Here is a 25,595-nt window from a genome sequence, read left to right on the forward strand (position 1 = left end):
TCATTTGCATTGTTCTTGCATTCCATGTAAAAAGTCTGGCAGGTAAAATAAAGCAATAAGCCCCAAGAAGCCGTGGTTTACAGTGAATTTATAACAGCCAAGGCTGTTATTTATAGCAGTTATAAATTCACTGTAAACCACGGCTTCACAGGGTTTATTGCTTTTATAAAACAGTTACTACACAATACAAATACTGAAGGCAAAAAATATGTAACATTGCAACTTTCATGAAGTAAAATAATTAAAAACCTTCCTACCGTTGGAAAAAATTACGCCTTATGCCTCTAGATGGCGGCAAAGATTCTCTTTATGAGGGAGTCATTCAGTTGCAAAGACTTTTATATTGAAACTTGTTGTGAACACGGAACAAGATGCAAACGACAAATGCTTTGCAGGACATGGGTTGCGGTAGGGGGTTGCTCAACCGAGAACATCAAATACACTAAAAACACTAATATTGTGACATTGTATTACAATTTGAAATAGCTGTTTTTTTATTTTAATATATTTTAAAATGTAATTTATTTCTGTGATGGAAAATCATTTTAGCAGCCATTACTTCAGTCAATAGTATTACATGATCCTTCAGAAATTATATATGCTGATTTGATGCTTCAGAAATATTTCTATTATTACCAATGTTGAACAGTTATGCACCTTAATATGTTTTTGTAAAACCATGATTTTTTTTCATTATTTATTGATGAATAGAAGGCTCAAACAAACTGAATTTATTTATTTAAATATCTTTACTGTCACTTTTGATCAATTTAATGTATCCTTGCTGAATACAAGTATTAATTTCTTTAAAATATGAATACACTACCATTAAAAAGTTTGGGGTCAGTCATATTTTTTTACTCAATGCAAAGAGGACTCTCAACAACAACTTAAATCTCCTCAAAGCTAGGAACTTCAACAAGAACAGTTAGTTCAAGACAAGGTCATCAGTGATTGGTCAAAGTCCCATGCAGGAAAAAAACTGCAAGCTTTTCATTCACTTCCTGTTTTGTCTAGTTTTTGAACTGGTAAATGATGTTATCGTTACCGAAATATCCTGTAGTGTTGAAATGGAGAAAGCAGTGCTGGTTTTCTTATCATAGCTGGTTCATTTATCCAGCTGCTAGACTTTTGTTCTCCTATTCCAGAGGAAGCTTACATAAGCGTTTATGAAAGCCAGTAAAAAAGGGCAATGGCAATCTCCTGTTTAAGACCAACAAGCGGTTTTGTGGTGTAAGCAACCTACTATTACCATTTACAAACATTTTAACCACAATGAGCACACAGACTTACATGTATGGTTAGAAAGTATTTCCAACTTGTTACACCTGGTCTTAAGATGAGTTTTGGTTGAACGGATCACAAGTAGATGTAAGAGACACATTCCCGTTTACACCTGGGTTTTAATCTGTCTCTTTTGTCCACTTTCGACTACTTCTGTCCTGATTTCTTCGAGGGAAGGGTCTGTGGGCAGGTAAATATATGGGCCTTTTCAGATCTTTCGATTTAATGGACAAAATAAGCTTGCGCAGTTTACATATGAAACGATGGAGAGCATCAGCTTTCGTTTCCGCTCTGATAGCCTCAAGAATCAGGAATCAGGAATGGTTAAAGAACATTGTGCTTAGTACATTTTTCATCTTCAAATCAAACTTAGGTCTTCAGTCGAGAAAATTTAAATCCCGTCTGGCTAGCGCACTTCCCATAATGTTTACGGCATTAGGTTAGTAGGCGAGAAAAGGTGGTCTTTTGTGGTTGTTTGAATGCATTCGACCACTACGAAAGCAATCCGGCCGAATGCGTTTTCGGCTATCTCTAGAAGTGTTCAAAAGTGAACAAGCTCAAAATGAACATTTTGTTATCATTTACTCACCCTTAAGTTTTTCCAAACTTGTATGAATTTCTTTCTTCTGCTGAACACAAAAGTTTAGATATTTTGAAGAATGTCGGTAACCAAACAGTTGATGGGACCCCATTGACTTCTATAGTACTAACATTCTTCAAAATGTCTTCTTTTGTGTTCAGCAGAAGAAGGAAATTCATACAGGTTTGGAACAGCTTGAGGGTGAGTAAATGATGGCAGAATTTTCATTTTTGGGTGAACTATCCCTTTGCCAGGAGTAAACAGAACCTCAGATTGTTTAAAAGAAACTGAAACCAATGCAGTAATGCACATACAATAGAAGCTTATGGGGCAAGGTTTAAGCAATGGAATAATTATGTTCTTTTAATGTTTGTCGCCATTTCGTCAATACCACGAACATGTATATTAAAGCTGCAGTCCACGATTTTTCCTCTTTGTCGCCATCTATGTTTGAAACCTGCAATTGCAGTCATATGCAGAACAGTTATCTGTACATGCGTTGTGACTCGGCACAGCTCGTCAGCGCGGCTGAATCTAATGTTTGCTGTCAGTCACCGCACCGGTGTGGATACTGCATTTCAGAATCACAGATTCTAGGTCTTGAAAGTATGACCAATATAAGAATTTTCACTGGAAAATATTATCTGAACAAGTAAGTAACATGTCTGCCACTTTTGTTCTGACCAACTGAGGAAAAAAGCATTAGGCCAACAATAAATTGTGCTGCCAATGATGATTAAATCTTACGATCGCTTAGCTCGGATCATGCCAAACCGTGCAAATTGTTATTACTGTTATATTTTTCTCAAATTTTTATTGTTAACAACATCAGCATTGCGTGACTATGTGTATTTAGCGGGTGTGTCTCATACGTTCTGAAAAGTGAAGCCACGGGCTCTTTGATCGCCCCCTGGAGGCTGGATGCAGTACAGGTCATAAACCCCGCCCTCTCAATGCAGTCGAATGAGACTTCAGTGAAAACTTAAAAATAAATTCTGCTTCAAATAAAACTTTCTGAAAGATGGTTTTGGTCATTTAAGGTAGTTGTTATCACACTGATATATATTCAATTGTTCGTTTTTGTGATGATTTAGATTTTAGCTAGCAATTTGATGCTTAAAAACGGGGCACGTCGTCATGACTCGAACTTGATTGACAGCTTGTCTGAGGACTGTCGGAGCTTCGAGGGGAGATTGACGGTGTTAACTAACTGTTAATTTTCGATTTCTTTGTTATTTAACACCAACAAAATGAGTTGTTCAGCAGTAAACTGTACTAACCGACCTACAGGATCTGACGGATCACTGAACTTTTTTTCTGTAACATCAAATGTGGCCGTTATAAGATAATTAATAAATGTTATTAGTTAAGATAACACACCTAATGTTAACCATGTCGGGAAAAAGCAGGTGATCGTTATCTGGCAGTTACTTATTATTTTTATGGGTATAAAATAATAATTAGCAGGACAAAACTAATGATAGCTTACTCTAATTACAGCAATCGATCTCCTGTAATGTTAGTTGAACTTGATTTAAAATGGCAGGACCATTTCTGACGATTTAGAGTTGTTTCTAGTGGCATATTATATTGATTTTATCTACTAAATTTGCTGTTTCAAAAATATTATTGCTCTAGAAACAGAATAGCCTATTATTTTATAGGTAGACTTTTAAATTGTGTATAATTTTTTATAGTCTATTTAAAATACATGAATGATGACGCAGTCGTCTGGGCGGAAGTTTGATATCGCGACTCCGCCTCCGGCTCAACTGACGATTCCTTCTGCGCATGCCCCAACCTTTTTTTTTTTGACGTATTGCGTAACGTGTCAGCGCCCATTCGTCTGCCCATTTTGGCTTCAGTTCAATACAATGGAAGGAAGCGGCGTCGCGTCGTCCATCTTTTTTTTACAGTCTATGGTATTTAGTCTATATTAGAGTTACCTGTAGATTTCAATTTCTGTAGCCACTCCACAGTCCGAAGTCTTTTGCTTTTGACTATGGGTTAATCTTCAATCCGCTTGTTAAGTCATGACGTAAGGAACGCCGTTTCCGGGTCCAAGCCTCTAATCATTTCACTTGAGAATGCCATCGATGGCTGTTTATGAGCGCTATTTATTCATATTAAACATCAATCATTTTAAAAATTAAACATCTTAAATACTTACAGTCTACACAACAGTCTCCGTGCTCACAGCATCACAGACATTAATATTTTAACGATTTATAAAAGATGAATCATTGTCTGGCCATCTGGAATTTTGGTATGGAGATAAAGGTTATGATTATATTTTTTTTGTAGTATTACACCACATCGTGTGTGTATATTAGCACCATTTGTTGTTTTCTTGTGGTATGAGATAGAGCGTTAGGACCCGGAAGAGCTGCCTCGTGACGTCAGACTTAACAACCGAATTGTCACTGATGATTGTCATTTGGACCTTTCTGGATTACAATCCGCCATCAAAATGATAAGTTTAATTATTTCAGCTGCTGTGAAAAAAGGCTATAAATGATCCGCTACCAGCAGCGTCCTCGTGTGATAAAACTGACTAGCCTGGACGGGACTCCTTCCTTTGTTTACGGACGTGACGTAATGACGCACAGACGAACTGCTGCATGCTTGAATTTCCCGCGGAAATCCACCATGTCGCTCTTATTATAAAACATTATTAAAAGCTTACCATTAGCAACTGAGCTAAGATAATGAGATAGTTTTGAACACTGGCTGGTTATGTACTTGCTCAAAAATTGATTTTGGATAATTTTTAACCAAAAAAAGTTACGGACTGCAGCTTTAAGTAAACTCTATAACTTTCACTCAAGGATGCCAAATGAGGACATTACACAACTACCCACAATTATTATTTACATGAAGGAAACCTCACCCACAGGAATCATGTTAGAAAATCATAACCTAAATACTTAACTAATACAAATAATCGATAAAAAAACAAAAAAAAAAAAAACAAGTTAGATGATTTACAGATAATGTCAAACAATAAAATGTTCTTCCTGGATATTTCATGTAAATGCAGAGAAAGTAGAGCTACATATTTCTGCTTTTAAACCTTCAGGAACACTTGTCTTATTAACTTGCATTGTGCTTTATTTCCTTCTTTTTTATTTTTATCATCATTATCATCATTATCATTATTATCATTATTATCATTATTATTATTATTATTTGATTTTCCAAACTGAGGAACAAGTTGGGATTATTTTCTGTGGCAATCGACAACACATCACAGGCAAAGCTCTAGAAGCGTTTTTTGTACAAGACTTCAATACAGAGATATTAAGCAGTTTATGGCTGTTAATACATGACATATTATTAGAAATAGAGATTCCATTTAAATTAACCAAGAGATGTTCCGTAAATAAAAGGGGAAGAGTAATGAGATCCTCTTTAGCAGGTACAAATGCTTAGCAATGTTCCCGTTTCTGGCTCAGCGAGGGTCCAGGATCAATCTCCGCTCTGTCTAAACACTTCAAACTCTCTGCAGACCTGCCGGAGCCAGCCAAGAAGTTTATGAGACGTTTATGGAATATTTAGAATACGTTTATAAAGCATCGCTATGGAGTTTTGGCTCTGGTCATGCCGGACAGCACAGATGGCAAGCCTAATATCATATGAGACTCGTCCTCCATCCATTCATCCCTTTCTTACAGCAAACACAATGGTGGTTTTGTAAAATCTGACATACTGCCTAATCTGTAAAAAAAAAAAAAGTTCAACTGAATCTCTGAGATGACAGAACAAATTTTCCCAAAAGTAGCATGGAAAAGTGCAGAGACAGACAAAAAAATGTAACCTTGCAATCCATTTGAGTTGTTTTATTTGATCAGGTTTGAATTCTGCTAATAAAAGGAATAGTTAAACAATACCATAGAAGTGGATCTAGCTACGGATGAAATAAAAGGTGCGAACCTTTGCCTTATAAAGTCTGAAACACTCTTATCTCCTGCACAAACAAATGGTGTCCTGCTTTGTCTCCATGGACAGAATGTAAGACAGCATGACAATGCTTAGGTGAAGCTCTTCAGGATGTGCATGAGTCATATGGACAAGAGTCGAGCCAGAAAATGTGGCACTAAACACATCACTAGGCGTCTCATTAAGAAACACACTGGAAATGAGTGCGTGCTCAGATGACAAACAGCATTCATTACAGCACCAGTGTGGGGGCGACTTCCTGTGTGCTGTTGGTGAACATTGGTGGGAATTCTTCAACTGATACATACAAGCACAGATCATAGCTCTATTCCCCTAGTGAGCTACCAAAAGGTAAAAAAAAATAAATAAATAAAAGTTCATACATTTTTTTTATTATTCTATACCTGTTTCCAGGCATAGACGCCTTAAAAACATTTGCTGAACATGATCTGTAGCGCGACTCCTGTCCTGCAGATGTCAGCGAGTCAGTGGCGGATCTTCACAGATTTCCTCCTCTCAGAGGCACATTCAGCCTCTATCGCTCATCTGCTTCAGTTTTATTTAACAGGATTTCATCAGCTCTATGTTCAGTCTCAGTTCATCCCTCTTACTGAAAAGAAACAGTGCTTTTTTCAGACAGTACTACACTTTTACTATACAGTAGAGTACACCATGTACTACACTCTCCAATTCATCACTCTCTCACTTGAACTGCTGTCCATCTGTCCGCTCATGAGATAAGCCTCCTCACCTGTATGCATGAGGTATGCTGTGTAATATATGCAAATAGTACTGTGCAGTACAGTTTTCGATTGAAGCAGTAAAAAATGGGATGCACCAATGGAGCCGATAATAATTTTAACAAATCAATTACTGGCCGATTCCAATGCAGATATTTGTCACTTGCTCTCTTATCTTTTGTCATTAAAATAGATAACACTGCATATTCTTCACTGTATAAATTAAATCCATATATTATTATTACATTGAGACGTAGCTAAATTCTACTGTACGACAGTAATATATTTCTGTCACAATTACTTCAAATTAAACTGAATGTTTATTTTAACGGGTTGCAGTGAAGACCTTTGAGTTTCTGTGCGTTTATGACATGACGATAGATTTTCTCAAATGAAATTGTAAAATGCTCACAAAGTGACTCTAGAGATGAAGGTCATGTATTCATGTCCTCATGTAGTGAGGTGGCAGAGGCTGAAAAACACAGCGAGCATCACGCGTGCTTCAATGTGTGTGCGAGGTAAATGAAACCGCGCGTCTGCGCCATTCATTCACACAGAGACACGCATAACATGCAGGATTCATGTTTAAATAGTCTTTTTATGGCTTAATATTCACAGACATACGGAAGAGGATTAGGGCCAAGCAATAATAAAACAATAAAACCATCTCAAGATTAAAGTTGTTAAATTTCGAGAAAAAAACCCGTTAAATTTAGAGAAAAAAGTCGAGATAAAATGTTGAGAATAAACTCATTAAATTATGAGAATAAAGTCATTAAATTACAATAAAAAAGTTGTAATTTAACGATTTTGTTCTCGTAATTTAACGATTTTTTTTCTCATAATTTAATGACTTTATTCTCAACATTAAATTTAGAGAAAAAAGTCGAGATAAAATGTTGAGAATAAACTCATTAAATTATGAGAATAAAGTCATTAAATTACAATAAAAAAGTTGTAATTTAACGATTTTGTTCTCGTAATTTAACGATTTTTTTCTCATAATTTAATGACTTTATTCTCAACATTTTATCTCGACTTTTTTCTCGAAATTTAATGACATTTCTCATAATTTAACGAATTTGTTCTCGTAATTTAATGACTTTATTCTCAACATTTTATCTCGACTTTTTTCTCGAAATTTAACGAGTTTTTTCTCGTAATTGAATGACTTTATTCTTAACATTTTATTTTGACTGTTTTCTCGAAATTTAACAACTTTAATCTCAAGATGGTTTTATTTTTTTTATTATTGCTTGGCCCTAATCCTCTTCCGTACAGACACAAGTCTATAATCGCGATTTGATTTAAACGTACTGACCTACTTTTTATTGCTCATCAAAACTTTGACAAATTCCGTGACATTCTGTGTTATACAGTAAATTACGTTTTTATGACTGGATTCCACAATTCTGTCTGTTTTATGAGATGTGGAAATCATAGGACCCTATACATATTAATCCTTATTATGAATGTTACAAAAGTTATTTAGTAGTGAGTGATTTTTATTATTATTATTAATATTTTCGTCTTTTGCCGATTTATTTACATTAAAATGCAGACAGCAGCACAGCAAGAATATTAGATTATGGATTGTAACACAGTTCGTAAGTATGGGAAGCAGAAGGCTGGAACCGGCAAACGTTCAAACAAAGTTTTAATTCCAAAATAAACAGAGAACAAAAGGAAAGTAATGCCGGCCACATAAACATAATAAAACATAAAATAAAGTCCAGGCCTGGTCTTCTCTCGTCCTTCACTGTCGTCGCTCCTCCTTTTATGCTCTCGGAGCTCCTCCGTGAGAGACTCAAGGCGCCACCAGCCTTGCGCAGTTCCCTCACGGCTCTCGCGCCATTAATTTTGGATTATACAGCTCAGTGCCTTCACACATTTAATTAATAAACCAACGGTTTGTTATATCAGCCTTTTTCATGCTATAGCTGATATGTAGATAGTTGTAAATCGATCTAAAATCGGCAGCCGATACATCAGTGCATATCTAATTTATTATTATTATTATTATTATTATTATTATTATTATTATTATTATTATTATTATTATTAATAATAATAATAATAATAATAATAATAATAATAATAATAATAATAAGAGATGCACCAGTCGAACGGCCATCAATTGGAACCGGCCAGCTTTTGCTCCAAACAAAATCAGCAACCGGAAAGTTTTTTGTTTTATTTTGGCTGATTTCTGTTCAGGACTTGCATACAAACTGCACTGTAATCATTTCCCAAAATGATATTTGTTTGCACATATTACTAAGTCTGTAAACACGACGTTAACACAGGCCAGAGAAGGGACATGACACTGAATGCGGATGCAAAGAGGAGAGGAGAGCACAAACGCAACAGCAGAGAAAATACTGTATTGAATTTGGAGTGGGGGATTATATGCATCTCTGAAGGGAACTGACTGCCTGCAGAAAAGTTCAGATGCCATTTTCTTTTCCTTACACCTCCATATAATTGTTTATAAGCGCAGCGCTGCTTTGTGTACAGCGATAACCAAAAAAAAGCTATATTGCTTTTCCATAAGCGCCACCTACTGTCAGAGAGTGAATTTGCATTTACATTCAGTTCGTCTGCTGTTTTTGTTCTGTGCAGGTATGTTCTATGCAGCATAGTTTCACAAAGCTAAAGACAAACCATTTTGTTTTTGCTTTGAATCTTGAAATTTACTTGTGTAGCATCTTTGTTTGGATCGTGATTAAAATTCAGTGGTTGCCTCTAATTTCAAATTGCTTTCAAATTTTAATTTTTTTGTCAACAAAAAGGTAAATCCCCCAATGCTTTTCAACACGTTTATTAAAAAAAAAAAAAAATGCATTGAAGATGACAGAAATGTTGATTATAAATATCTCATTCAATACTAAAAACTATTTTACCCAATATGGTGTGAGCGCTGCTATGCTTAGAGTATCTAGAGCGGCTGCCACTTGTGTTGCTATGGTAACCACTGTCAGACATGCTTACGGTTGCTAAAGAGAGGGATGTGGCGCTGTGTCTGCCAGTGAATGTGAGAGGACGAAAGAAACTGAGAGGGTGACAGATGGCCAGAGTGTAATTTGGTAGTCGTGTTATCTGCAAACAAGTACTGACAGCGTCCAATGTAACATTTACATTACTGCATGTTTAATGTTGCAACTGTCAATTTTACGTGTTACGATTTAATCTGTTATATGGATTTTCCTACCATTGGAGAAAGCTTTTTCTGAGCCTGCAGGTAAACTACCTTTAATCTTGACAATTGCCACGATGTGTCATAATATTAAAAAAAATAATAATAATTGCGGACAGAATTCAAGAATGCATCTTGTGCGTTTTTGAATTCTTCATTTGGGGCCTTTTTTAACAAATAATTATATATGTGAATAAATCACTTTTATTAAATTGACATATCATGTAATTAATTAAATTTAAATGTTTGCAGCGTAACTGAACATGTCTTTCACATTTCTTGAAATAAAGAGTGGGAGGCTTTGATATCAGGGCAAAAGAAGAAAAGGAGAAAAGGAGAGACACAGACTGGGGGCTTACAGATGATTTTGTTACATAACCATCTGCCACGTCTGGTTCAATAGAACCCGGACACACATGATGCCCACAAAGACAAATATAGCCGAATATACGCGTCTGCACAGGGTAGAACCAAATGCTTTCTGTGCACGAGGAGTTAATATAATATGGGTATTTTGGATAAATAAATTATTAAAAAGATTACTTAGGTGCTGTAAGGTGGATTTTCAGTGAATAATGACTCAAATTTCAGCCTGTTTGTCACACAAAACTACCGCATGGACTGTAGACCATTTTTATTATACTTTTATGGTGTATTTTGTCATTTTGGACCTTGACAACCCCATTCCTCTTTCACTTCGGCTGTATGGAAAAGATTTCTTTAAATTCACTTTTTTATTCCACAGAAGAAAGTGATATGGTTTGAAAAGAAACAGGGTGAGTAAAATCAGAATTTTTAATTTTGAGAGAACTATTTTTTAAAACGGAATGGAACATGTTGCATACCGGACTCAAACCTGCTTGACCTACATGAGCGCCACAGCTCAACATGGCCATTACATTAACAAGTTCACCCTAAAAAATTAAAGGGACAGTTGTTGGGATTAACCCAACAAATTAAAGGGACAATTCACCCAAAAATGAAAATTCTGTCATTAATTACTCACTCTCATTTCATTCCAAACCCAGAACACCGTGTCTACACCAGAAGCGATTTCTAAGCGACTATTATATAAGCTGTCTACACTGAACACGACAATATCACAGCTGATGTGAGCTGATGAATGTTTATATGTTAATAAAAGCCTAAATTCAATCTGTTCATCATATAAAGCAATCGAGTCTCTTCAGAAAATTTGGACTAAACCACTCAATTCATATGGATTAGTTTTATGATCTCTTTATGAACTTTATGAAGTGTCAAAGCAGTCTACAGAGGGTCAGAAAGTGCTCAGATTTCATCAAAAAGATCTTCATTTGTGCTCTAAAGATGAATGAAGTTGGTTTGGAATGACATGAGGATGAGTAATTAATGACAGAATTTTAATTTTTGGTTGAACTAAGCCTTTAAGTACCAACTGACGGCTTCATGTAGTTGGGCATATTACCATTTGCAAAACTTGAAAACTGCATAAACTCACTTTCACGAATATTGCTGAAATGAGGAAAAGGGGCGCTGGATCACAGTACCTCTCATACAGGCCTCTATCCTGTGCACCAGCTGGTAGGACCTGCAGCGATCTAGCAGAGTTCGGATGGCTGGAAGTGGGTCAAGAATAATGGTCTCTGGGTGAGCATCAATATAATCCTGCAAGACCAGTGGAATAGGTCAGAACAATGAAAGTGTGGTGGTGACATTTAAAGGTAAGAAGCTAAAACAGCAGTGAATAACATGACTAATCGTAACCTTCAAGTATAAGCATTTCTTATTGGTGTTGTTAAAAGGCATCCAATATGCATGAATGTACACGCCACACATACAAAGATATGTACACATGAAGCCCAGTTGCACTGCTGTTACATCATGCTAACTGAATGCAAGGCTGCGAGGTTGTTTCTTTTACATAACCACTCGCTCTCTCTCTCTCTCTCTCTCTCTCTCTCTCTCTTCACTGTCCCCATTCACTCAACCTCTCAAATCATGAGTAATTTTGACTGAAATACGTTCTGAAATACACTCTTTTGTCATGCAGTTTCCCATTTCTATCACTCATTTACTGTCCTCAATGGGAAATTTATTCACAGATCCCAGTGTATTGATTCTTAGATCAAATCACTTTCAAAATATGAATGTATTAATACACATTCTATGAGCACCGATTAAATGGGGAAAAACAGGTTACGCAATAGCAGAAAACAAACAAATCAAGTTTTTCAGAGGCTTTAAACCAAACACTGTACTTCAGTTCATTTTGTGTCTTACATAAATCTATGTAATATACATTAAGCGCATGCTTAGTGAGAGCACGGTCTTAGGAGGGAGCTTTGTTTAAGAACATTAAGAGGCTCAGCACTCTTACGTTCTCATTTAGAGGTGAGTACCTGAGGTGACATTTCATAAGACGACAAAACAAAAACAAAGTTGTAGGATGGGAATCTGAATTGAAGTAGAAATGTATTTAGTGCAATTTTATTACTGATGAAAACTAAACCTAAAAAGCAGTAAAAATATTAAGCAAAAAATAAATACATACACCAAATAATAAAAAAGATGAATACATTACATTACATTAGGTGAATTTTGAATAGAGTGGTGCAGGGATGATGTCAGAACCCAGACTAAAGACTAATTTTACACATTATACATTATATCACACTCACATCCCAAACCGTCACATCTAGTTACTTACATTTCCAAAAATAAACAAAATTCGCGTTTATGGTATGAATGTGTGCAATTTATGTTGTAGAACAAAACGTCAAGGTATCGTCGAGTTATGGTTACCACCAGCTTTATTTAACTCATAAATGGAAAAACCCAATTATAAAACCCCATCGAAAAATCTCGAAGGAACCAGCGGCAAATTAGTCTTCCAGTTTTTGACGTTACCCCTGCGGCATTCTATTTCAGAAGTCATGGATGCACCAAACACCGAAGTCAAGTGTTTTACTTTAAAATTTAACTGTAGGAAATAAATAATATGAATAGGGCTGGAACAGCATTTCGACGTAATCAATTACGTCTTTTACTCTGCACATTTTCAGGACTCACAACCACATTCAGCGACCGTATCAAAAATGTCCATAACATCGGGAAGTTTTATCACAAATGACAGCGTGTTATTAAATAAACGAGTCCAATCAAGGCATGAGTTTATCCATCAGATATTTTAAACAACCAACAAGTTCTGACGGCAGAATACGTCTGAGCCATGCGCCTCACAGCAGTTCTGTCGGATCTGCGGATGAATGCAAATAATTTCTCCATCTCCGTGAATAAACTAAACCCATCATGATTACACAGTTCACTGTGGCTCTCACATTATATGACGTGGCAAACAACTAGTTGTCCATTGCGGTTCCGTTCATTCAGCGCGGGTTTGTCGAGAATACGGTTGTGAGTACTGGAAATGTGCGGGTGTCAGTTCGGTCACATCAAGGATGATAACTATAACGATAGAATGGGGTTGTCAAGCTCGTAAAAAATAAAACGCTACATGAACGCAACCACATTAAGTGGCGCTGCCATATGAGCCATTAGCATCTGCTCTTGAGTTTTGTTTTGTGTGAAACACGACAGAGGATTCGGGACAAACATAAACAGCGAGTAATTGAAGTAATCGATTACTTTGACACGTCGTTCCAGTCCTAAATATGAATATACACAAATAAATTATAATACAAGATGTAAAGAATAACATTTTTTATATTATATTGTTTCGGTATATTATTATTATTATTTATATATATAGGGATGTGTTGATACAATAATAATAATATTAATAATAATAAAATAATAAAATAATAATAAAATAATAAAATAATAAAATAATAATACAATAAAATAATAAAATAATAATACAATAAAATAATATAATAATAATAATAAAATAATAAAATAATAATAATAAAATAATAAAATAATAATAATAAAATAATAAAATAATAATATTAATAATAATAAAATAATAATAAAATAAAATAATAAAATAATATATATATATATATATATATATATATATCAACACATCCCTAATTTGAGAATTGAGATCCCTAATTTATGATGCAGTTTCATCTAAATCAAATACTGAAACTAGAACAAATCCTAACAGTAGTCACTTTCAAAGAATGAAAATGAGATTAAAAGTTTAAAATGAACCAAAACTAACTAAAATGAAAACCCAAACAGATAAAGATATTCAAATATTATTAATTTGGATAAACACTGAGCCAGCACCTGAACCTGTGTTTACTACGTTAACTGCGTAGGAGACTGACATGGAAGAGAAGAAACTGAGTAAAGTTGCGCACAAAAAGTATTCTTGTCATTTCATAACATTAAGGTTGAACCACTGTAGTCACATGGACTATTTTAACAATGTCTTTTCTACCTTTCTGAGCCTTGGAAGTGGTTGTCGTGTTGCAGTCTATCGGAGGCCAGATAGCTCATGGATTTCATCTAAAATATCTTAATTTGTGTTCCGAAGAGGAACGGTCTTATGGTTTTGGAGCAACATGATGGTGAGTAATTAATGACAGAATTTTTGGGTGAACTAACCCTTTAGGACAGCTCAAACATGCATTTTAGTCTGGGACTAGGTTTAACCCTTGTCTGTGAAACCAGGCAATAGAGATTAAATTCAGGTAGATAAAATTCTTGTTGCTTAATCAGTCTGAGATTCCTGCCTCCTAATCAGGGCTGTAGATCTGCTACACACATGCTCAGACAAGCCCACAACATGCTTCTCACCTGCACACGCTGGACCAGCAGCAGGGACTGGGTGTCATTCTGGTCCGCCTCCAGGATCAGGTCTGTTAGCTTGTGAATGATGACATCCAGGGGACCCTGCTCCTCTAATGGCTGACTCAGGTCAAGCTGCAGAGAACAGAAAGGTGAAAGGTCATCATTTACACTCAGAGCAGTGCTGACATTGAAAAAATCCAATGATGTTAAATACCACTGCAGTTTAATACAGACTAACATTACATGTACTGAACAAATTAATGTCTACTGACAGCCAGTCTGTGCTTCCATAATAAAAAAATAATGCATTGGCTGACACACTGTATGAAGGTCAACGTGATTTCAACAAAGTACAACATGTTCCTGGATCAACATAGAAATCAACCAGATTTGAAAGATAATTTTACAGTTTATGTCAGGTTTAGGCTTACAACCAGGGTTAGGTGCTTCTATATCTGTGTTTTTTACCTATTATTTCCCTCTGATTTTAGCTATTAGTTATGGGTAGGGTAGGGTTAGGGGTAGGAATGGGGTTAGGACAAAATTTTCGGACAGGAATTTTGATCCAGGAACATGTCTTACTTGGCAAACTCAGGGTGACCGACATATGAATGTGTTCATATCATTTAGGTTCAAGAAAAACAGCATGGGGAAAAAAAAGATCAACTGAGAATGAGTCACTTATAAACAGCATTAAAGGGTTAGCAGGGCTCGACAATAAGGACTGCCCCATGGCTTGAAATTGTCACTTTTTTACATTTGATTGCTTTATTCAGTTTCTGTACCTGGAAACTACTGTTAGATCTACCTCAAAAACCTTAAAAGCACTCTTTATTACATTTTCATGTTTGTTTTATTGTATTTATTTGTGCTATCGCTATTATTTGTTCTTATTTTATTAGTTTACTTGTATTTAACATTTTAAAGTTAGCTGTTTTTGCTGTGATATCAAAATTGGAGTTAAGAATTGTGAAATTTCACTGGCATCTGAAATTTGGTATCATAACCTTATTAATTAAGACTGCATGGGTCAAACACAATGAAAACTATAACTATTTCAATTTATCTATTTATTACTTTTTTGTGGTGGGGTGAGTGAAAATTTTGTCAGGGTAAGGAAAAATTTGAACCAGCGTTGAGCACTAGTTTGTTCACCCAAAAATTTAAATTCTGTCATTCTGTAAATAAAAAAATTTAAAAAATGGAAGGAAGAAACTCGGGCTCAGTCGGGGGACGAGTTCTCCTCTGGCCAAACGATATATATGTATATTGAATTATTGTTCAATTCCCTTTCTACACCTTCTACAATCACAAAAATGCCATTAAACATACATTAAACAAGGGGCATGTTTGCCAATGTTACGACCCAGATTAGGGACCAACATAAGAAGCCGTTCAAAGAAAGTTATAAACGAAATTCGCAATGGCCAGGGCAAAAAGAGATCAAATTTATTGGTAGTAGAAGTATCAAAACTATAACAAACAATGAAAACAAAAACAAAGCAACAAATGAACATACAAAACTCAAATCAGGACTGGTGAGCTAACTAATCTAAACTACAACTCAGAGTTAAACTTTCCTTACTCCCGAAGAAAAATAACAAACACAAAAGAATCTTCCGGGTCAGCTTACTTACCTATACCTTCCCGCTAACCTAATATAGCTAAACAAACAAATCTCACCATCCTGTACAAAAACAAAAAAAACAAACTCCAAAACCACCAACAACAAGTTTCTTGAGGTAGGCCCCAGTGGAGTGCCACCAGCAGCTCTTAAATGGGCAGAAGCCACAGGTGTTGGACATAATCAGGCTCCGCCCCCATCCAATTAGCAACTATGCTCAGAAAGGGAAAAAGAGAAAAAGAAAGAGCAGGGGCTCGTAACAGCCAATAACCTTTACATTTAAAAAAAAATAATAAAGGGAAAAAAAAGTGCAATGCACTATTTATGGCTGGGAGCGGTGGAACACAATTAATTTCCTTGTATGGCTGAATGTCTATACCCATCTGACTGCCCAAAGTGGCTTTATATTTAGTTGTTTTTTCCCTTCCACTTTGTTTCCAGCACGAATCGTCCCTCGGGTGGTCGGATGTCGATGTCAAGAGCAACTCCAGACTACACAGAGCTCAAATCCCAAGGTGCTGATGTGCTGACAAACCTGTTCTGCCTCCGATAATCTCATGCTTACTGTACACGAACAGGCCGTTCCACCACAAGCCCATTTGTGGACAGTGGAAACACACCCCTGACAGCCTATTATTGTGTGTTCATCCTTGCTAAGCAAGGTACAACAACCGCAACTCTCTCTGTCAGACAGTTTGTTGGCTATAGAGCAGCTCCTCCCTCACGCTGAGGGGCCATAAAGTAACAGGAGACAGATCGCTAACATATAACTACAATGAAAATGTGCATGATACTTAATGAAAGAAAATTAATACAGTGATGTAACCAGATCAGATTAGTTCTTACAAGTATTTCATCATACATTTTTCAGGAAATCTCATCTCATGTATTGCACTCTACAGTTTGCTGTACAGTGAATTTTACATTTGAGAGAAGATTTTAATCTTTATTAGGGGTCTGTTATTAAAATAAACAGTATAACGTTCATAATCTAACAAAAGAGTCAAAAGGGACCCCTCCCTACAATATAAAAGCAGCTATATAATTGTGTATATAAACCAATTATACTGTAAAAAAATACAAAAAATGTAAAATTAAAAAAAAAAAAAATGTAAAATGGAATATATTTATTTTTCGTCCACCATTGTAGAACTGTTAGAGGCATAAACATGAAGAGAAACATAGAATTATGGCAGTCAATGGAATAAAATAATTGACTAATCATGTCAAATTATGATGATGATGAAGATGATGTATTATTTTTATTATTATTAACTATTTATATTTATTTACATTTTATTTTTACATTTAATTATTTTCGATGACCTTTTCCTTGGACGCAAGAAAAAAGAAAGCAATTGTAATAAACATTTTACTAAATAAATGTTTTATTGACCCATTGACAACAGTCCTCTAGTTAATAATTTAGTAAAATTTAACACCCAATTGTGTATTGCATTAAACAGATTTACGTATACTTCTACGGATATGCTTACTAGAGTCAAAGGTGTAAACCAACTAGGTGCTTACCACCTAGCTTTAGTAGGAAATACTTCTTAGAAAACTTTCAGTTATAATGGTATTGACATGTATTGTTCCCAGGTGCAAGGAATTAAAAAGAGTAAAATTACTTTTGGTTTCCAGTGAAGGATCCAGCGCTACAAGGCTCAAGGCTACAAAGAATCATAAATATGGAGAGAACACAGCAACAGAATATCTGAAAAAGCTCTGTGTTTGTAGTCAACATTTCAAACTGGATTACTGAGCACTGTGTTTTAGGCCAAACGGAGGGGGAAAAAAAACAAAGAAACTGTCATTCCGTTAGTTCCGCCTGAAGCAAAACGCTGTCACATGCAGGTAAGAAAGCTGTTGCTGTAGTGTTCCATTTTACTATAATGCTGTTTAAAGAGTAGACAAAGTACAATTCAATTTTCAGTGGTAAATCTACCCTTACACTAGCTGTTCTGTTAATAACCCTCTGGACGTGGACGGGAATACAAAAATGCAGAAGTATAAATCTGTCAAAACACGTTATCCAGGTGACATTTGCTGACAAATAAACATAAATTTATCAGTGTACGAATAACACAGAGTATGAGTAAACCTTGTTCATTTACATATACTACCATAACTGTAGCAATACAAAGTATGATGAAAAACTGGCAGTTACGCTTTAACTGTTTCTTCCATTTTGCCTTCAATTGTTTTTGTTTAGTCATCTAATTTTCCCTCACAAAAACAAGTCTATTCATGATGCTGTGAGCCACTTCTTTTTCTCCATGCACGTCTGTGTAGACGTGACCAATCAGTTATTCATGATGCTTTATGCCAAGTGAGACAAGTAACTAAACACTGACGTCTGTCTGCCTGCTACTTAAGGCACAACATGACCTGTGACGTCTGTGTCTGTTTTAAAATGCCTTTCCATGGCTCATTTGCACTAAACAAAATTTATAAGCAAATATATAACCAATTTGACTCCAAAGAATCTATATCTATTCAATAAATGTCAGATTCCTCCTGTCATTACTAAAACATACTGAGAGCTCATGACAGAAATGAGCAGGCAGAGGTCAGACACTGACCCAGTCCTGCACCGATGACTCATGCCCGCAGATGGCTGGCGGAGGGAGACATGCGCAACTCAAGAGCTCAAAGATGAATTTAGCTGAGTCGCTCGGGCAGTAACATTCTGAAGCCGTCGTTCAGAGTTAAAATCATCAGGACAGGAGCTGATTAGAAGCAGCAGCAGCAGCAGCAGCTTTGAAAGCAAGGCATTAATGAACAGGAACAAAACGCAAGGAAATGGATTTCTGCTTGGTTGAGGCCGATCTGAAAGCAGTTAATATATAAACCGTTTTCCTATAACTTCTGACACAAACATATTTGTCCAAACAATGAGTAATGCCTTTCAAATCTATCATCTGCCATAACATTAACCAGCATAAAATGAAGATTTAAAAAAAGATAAACCTAAAATATATCTAAATATCTATTTAGATAATGTTTAAAGGGATAATTAACACAAAAATGAAAATTCTGTCATTTATTTATCCTCATATTTCAACACATTACTTCCATTAATCTAAGAAACATTTATAAAACACAAATTAAGGTATTTTTTAATGAAAGATTTCGGTCCCTCCACTTACAGCGCATTCGACCAAAATTTTTAGGGTTTAATTTAGAATGGTATAGCACATTAAATATTGTAAACGTAAGCTCAACCTTACTTGCTTCCTATATCTGAATAAAAAAAAATAAAAAAAATACTTAATTAAACCTGTTCATCATATAAAGATGCCATGTGTACTCAGAATACTTGGACTATATCTCTCAATTCATATGGATTACTTTTAATATCTTTATGAATCATTAAAATATAAATTTGGTGGAATGGACTTTTGGGTGAACTATTCCTTTAATGGCCTTGGTGATGTCAGGCGAGTTTGCTGACCAATCAAGCACAGTAACACCACGGTCATTGAACCAGCTTTTGGTACCTTTGGCAGTGTGGGCAGGTGCCAAATCCTGCTGGAAAATGAAATCAGCATCTCCATAGGGCTTGTCAGCAGAAGGAAGCATGAAGTGCTTTAAAATTTCCTGGTAGATGGCTGCGTTGACTGTGGAGTTCAGAAAACACAGTGGACCAACGCCAGCAGATGACATGGCAGCCCAATTCATCACTGACTGTGGAAACTTCACACTGGATTTCAAGCAACATGGTTTCTGTGCCTCTCCACTCTTCCTCCAGACTCTGTGACCTTAATTTCCAAATGAAATGCAAAATTTACTTTCATCTGAAAAGAGGACTTTGGACCACTGAGCAACAGTCCAGTTCTTTTTCTCCTAAGCCCAGGTGAGACGCTTCTGACGTTGTCTTTGGTTCAGAAGTGGCTTGGTACGTGGAATGTGACAGTTGTAGCCTATTTCCTGAAGACGTCTATGTGTGGTGGCTCTTGATGCACTGACTCCAGCTTCAGTCCAATCCTTCTGAAGCTCTCCTAAGTTTTTAAATCGGCTTCGCCTGACAATCTTCTCAAGCCTGCAGTCATTCCTTTCACTTGTACACCTTTTCCTACAACACTTTTTCCTTCCAGTCAGCTTTCCATGAATATGCTTTGGCACAGCACTCTGCAAACAGCCAGCTCTTTCAGCAATGACCCTCTGTGGCTTACCCTCATTGTAGAGGGTCTTGATGATCTGTCACGTCAGCAGACTTCCCCATGACTGCTGTTGGGATTACTGACCTAAACCCAGTATTTAGACCCTGAGAATGGTAATTTAATAGAACTTGAAATTAAATATTCTAATAATTTGAGATACTGATTTTTTTATTTTGATGAGCAGCAAGCTGTAATCATCAAAATGAAAACAAAAAAGTCTGGAAATATTTTACTTTATGTCTAATAATCTAGAATATATTTAAGTTCTACTTTTTGAATTAAATTACAGAAAAAAATAACTTTTTCATGATATTCTAATTGATTGAGATGCACCTGTATATTAGGAGCTAGGTAGCATCAATTTCGACTTTAAATAAGCATTCATCAGCAAAAAAAAAAACACCCTTGAATAGAAGGAGGAAGCTAAGGCAGGGGGTAAATCTTTCCCTGCTGATGTCATCACTCTTTAATCTTCTTTCATTCATGAAATATTGACACTCTTCCCTGCCAGTGCTCATGTTTGATGGATCCATTTTAGAAAATAAGCAGTGAATTAGAATAAAAGCACACTGAAAGGGGAGATAAGTACCCTAGAGTCTGTATCTCTGGGTATAAAAAGAACCACATAAAATTACCCCCAGTAAATTGCTAAAAACGATAATAGAGGGGCTCGACTAATGATTCGTCCCATTATGCCCGTACAAATGCGTCAATCAAAGAAAAAAAAACTGACCAAGGATTCTTCATGCACCAATGCACTTGAGAGAAACAGGATATGTTCTTCATCCTAATGGAGCCTCACAGCCTGAAAGCTGGAGAATTAAACATGAATCATGTAGCATTTAGAGAGGAAATGAGCCTGATGAAGTCATTGTCTAGGTTAATGTGGTTGAATGCATTACAATATCACTGGATTACATAGACAACCAAATTGGCTGACAAGTAGTCTAAAGAGGAAAAGAATAAGAAAGAGAGATGATCAACATTATTACAGCAATACAAATTGTGACTGAGGTGTGTTTTGCTTTATGCTTGAGGGCTAAATTTCTCAAAATGTCCTCGGAAATATTGTAAAAACTCTCAAGACCTGCATTATATCATGAGGACAGTACACACTAGCAAATAAGGTTTATAAATGGGCCAAAATCATTAAAAACAGTTCCTTTAATGTTGGGTTAAAGTAAGGGTTAGAATATAGTTTCTAAAATTAAATCAAATTAAAGGGTTCTCCCATAACCGACAATATCATCAATTACTCATTACAACATTACTACACTACTGTTCAAATGTTTGGGGTTGGTAAAATTTTCTTAATGCTTTTTAAAGAAGTCTCTTAAAAACAGTTTTTGTGGATATTTTTTGTCATCTTACTGATCCTAAATTGTTTAATGGTAGTGTATTAGTGTGGAACAATAGGTTTTTTTTTCCATGCAATGAAAGTCAATGGCCCTGTTTCCACCTGGTATTAAAATGCGTTTTGGTTGATTGGATTACAAGTGGACAAGAGAGACACATACCCATTTACACCTGGTGTTTTAATTTGTCTCTTTTGTCCACTTCTATCCTGATTTCTTCAAGGGGAGGGTCAATGGGCAGGTAAATGTATGTTTTTTTTCCAGAACTTTTTTTTCCCAAAAACACAGAGAGCAACATCTTCCATTTCTACTCTGACAGCCACGAGACCATGCTGAATGCGGTGAGTGTGTGATAGAAATCAAGAATGGTGAGAGAACATTGTGCTTGGTACATTTTTCATCTTTAAGCCAAACTTGGGCTTCAGCCGACAAAGTTTAAATGCCATCTGGCAAGCGCGCTTCCCATAATGTTTACACATTAGGTCAGTAAGCAGAGAGTATGCGGTCTTTTGTAGCTGTTCGAAAACATTCAAACACATGAGTGTTTCCACTACAAAAGCAATGCGGTCGAATGCGTTTTCGACTACCTCTGGTCTGGAAGTGGTCGAAAGTGGACAAGCTAAAATGCTTTACACCCCATTTACACCTGTATTTAGTGTCGTCCACTTGTGTGATCCGATTGACTAAAATGCATCTTAATACCAGGTGGAAACAGAACCAGTGGGGTCCACTGGCAGAATTTGTATTTTAACATGAACTACCCCTTTAAGAAAAACAGAAGTGAATGGAAGGTCCTCAAAAGTGCATGTACTCAAGTTTTGTGTGTGTGTGTGTGTGTGTGTGTGGTAAGGCAATTCCAAGGAGCTGGTTCTGGGCTATTTATTCACCAGAGACTCCTGCCTTTGTTTTTTCCCACACTTAAATAAAAAGACGTGAGGTCAGCCTGTAGGGACTGCTCGGTTTTGAGATATTTGCATGCATTGATGTGACCCCTGATTACAGTGAATGTCAAACGCACACATGAAAAGTGATGACATCACTAAGAGCAACCAATGCCAAATGACAGAACTCAAGAATAGGACATTAAAAACTATAAAAACTACATTTTCATAATGCTGGAGTTTTCTGAGTGGCTGCTAGGTGGTTCGTTACTGTACACATTTCTATAATATTCTGGTTCCAACAACAGTTTGTTGTATTGTTTCCAGCAGGTATTACTGAGAACTCTGTGGAGGAACTAATATGTCATGTAAGTCTTCTAAATAATATGTCATGTAAATAATCTGGAAACACCGCTCTCTCTCTCTCTCTCTCTCTCTCTGCACTCTGGGTTAAAGGCACAATATGTAAGATATTTGGAAAACCACTAGAACAATGTTATATAAAAGAGTTCCTCAAATCCAGTCCTGGAGGAGCACTGCCCTGCAGAGTTTAGTTCCAGCCCTAATCAAACACACTTAAACAAGTGAATCAAAGTCTTCAGAGTTACTAGAACATTATGGTAGGTAAGTTTAATCAGGGTTTGAGCTAAACTCTGCAGGATAGTGGCCCTCCAGGGCTGGATTTCAAGAACCATGGATGGATTTCAAACAGAGCAACAGACAATATTCTAAAGATGGCTGTGCTCTTGTTTCTCTGGTGCATTAGGTCCACACCACTGAAAAGGTTTCAAACTTCTATTTTAAACTTCTTTTGCACCCTTATTCGAAAAAAAGTAAAAATTAAGGCCTTAAAAGGGTTAGTTCACCCAAAAATTAAAATTCTGTCAAATTAAGATATTTTTGTTGAAATCCGATGGCTCCGTGAGGCCTTCATAGGGAGCAATGACATTTCCTCTATCAAGATCCATTAATGTCTTAAAAACATATTTAAATCAGTTCATGTGAGTACAGTGGTTCAATATTAATATTATAAAGCGACGAGAATACTTTTGGTGCGCCAAAAAAAACAAAATAACGACTTATTTAGTGATGGCCGATTTCAAAACACTGCTTCATGAAGCTTCGGAGCATAATGAATCAGTGTGTCGAATCTGCTTTTCGGAGCGCCAAAGTCACGTGATTTCAGCCGTTTGGCAGTTTGACACACGATCTGAAACATGATTCAAAACACCGATTCATTTATGATCCGATGCTTCCTGAAGTAGTGTTTTGAAATCGGCCATCACTAAATAAGTTGTTATTTTGTTTTTTTTGGCGCACCAAAAATATTCTCATCGCTTTATAATATATTGAACCACTGTACTCACATGTTTACTCACATATTACACTGTACTCACATATTTAACTGATTTAAATATGTTTTTAGTACCTTTATGGATCTTGAGAGAGGAAATATCATTGCTCCCTATGCAGGCCTCACAGAGCCATCAGATTTCAACTAAAATATCTTAATTTGTGTTCTTAAGATTAAAGAAGGTCTTACGGGTGTGAAACGGCATGAGGGTGAGTAATAAATGACAGAATTTCATTTTTGGGTGAACTAACCCTTTAAGTCTGATGATCTTCAAAAGTTGACATTCAATTGTGGTCATTTGCTGAAACACTGCAGGGAGATGTTCTACTGGCAAGGATTTTGTGGTCTCACTGTGAAAGGAAAGCTTTCCAGCCCTTGGCTTTGTTGAATGTTCAAATTTTAACATTAGCATGCTTAGCCAAAACCAATGAGAACAATTTGGGCTTTACTATCAAAACAGTATCTCTAATGAAAACAAGCTAACCACATTTTCCACTTTCAAAAATAAACGTAATAGAAAACGAGACAGAAATATTTTGTGTTTAGCACTTTCCAGTACTAAACACCTGCTCAATCTCCTAGGAATCAGGGAATGGAGCCTTAGCCAATAAGATTATCAACAGACCCGGACCAATTCATTCACATATTCAGTTCATCTGTCCACTGTAATACGCAAACAACTGCATACCCAACACATCTTTCTACTTCTACTGTAAACTACTACCAAACTTTCTATCTATAAAATCAGAGCTACAATGAACGCAGAGGTTGTTCAGGCTTGGTACACTATATGCCAGAAGCCACAAGTCAGTGTATTTTGTTTAAAATATTATGTTTAATGTGTTTAATAGAGTGCCCGTCTACCTTTTCAGTAGCCTTGGTTCTGGAAGTATTTTTCCTATATGTTTTTTAAAGGCTTTCATTAAGGCATTATAAGGCAACCAGCCAGCTATGAAGGGAATCACAACATTACAAATTTGAAGTTAAAAGTATTTGAAAATCAGACAAAAAAAAGCATGCAATCCCATGAAGCACTTTGAATGACAAATTAAAAATGATGGATATATGAAACTATTGATTTAAAGATTTATTGAATATACAGATCAATCAATTTATGTTGATTGCAAAATATGAATATATACAAATATTTAAGTAATTTGAGAGTTAAAGTGTTCTTTTTTGTTACGTGCTTTTTTATTTTCTGATTGGTGAAGATTTCTTTGCAGAGACATTGGTAATGTAGTTTTTCACCAGAAATGACACTTGAAGATGATTATTTAAAAAAAATAAGTTGAAATAATGCTTCAACAAAAGCAAATACCATTGATTAACAACCTCATAACTTACAGTAGTTCTGTCTTTAAAGGTTATTGTTAAAAATCAATTCCGCTATGGAGACAATGGGATTTTTATTTTCAGAACCCTGCTGTTGCCGAAGTTGGATTATGGATATGGCAGACTAGCTTGGTAATGTAATGCTAATGCTAACATAGCTAGCTATTGGGTCTGCCTTAGTCTCTCATGGCAACCAAACTGCATTAGACAAACATTGATAAACAGAGCTAGCATTTATGTTTTTATTATTTATCATTTTTATTATTGTGTAACATAGGAACTGAGTCACTGATAAATTTTATTTGCATTAAACTTAAGATTTTTCATTAACTGAGTTTTCAACTTCAAAGTTGCAATGAGCTGAATGAGAAACAGCAAAGGAAATCTTTCATGAACAT

General features: G+C 35.9%; 1 protein-coding gene across 1 annotated transcript in view; it reads right to left on the reverse strand.

Annotated features, from left to right (window-relative positions):
* itpk1b (inositol-tetrakisphosphate 1-kinase b) overlaps positions 1-25,595 on the reverse strand; it is a 58,558-nt gene that overhangs the window by 12,033 nt on the left and 20,930 nt on the right. The window contains exons 4-5 of the mRNA XM_067368110.1: positions 14,489-14,614; positions 11,269-11,386 (exon numbers count right to left, since the gene is read on the reverse strand). Coding sequence (XP_067224211.1) covers positions 11,269-11,386; positions 14,489-14,614 — 244 coding nt within the window. The remainder of the gene's footprint in view (positions 1-11,268; positions 11,387-14,488; positions 14,615-25,595) is intronic.

Source organism: Chanodichthys erythropterus, chromosome 18, assembly GCF_024489055.1.
Source record: "Chanodichthys erythropterus isolate Z2021 chromosome 18, ASM2448905v1, whole genome shotgun sequence".
Lineage (NCBI taxonomy): Eukaryota > Metazoa > Chordata > Actinopteri > Cypriniformes > Xenocyprididae > Chanodichthys > Chanodichthys erythropterus.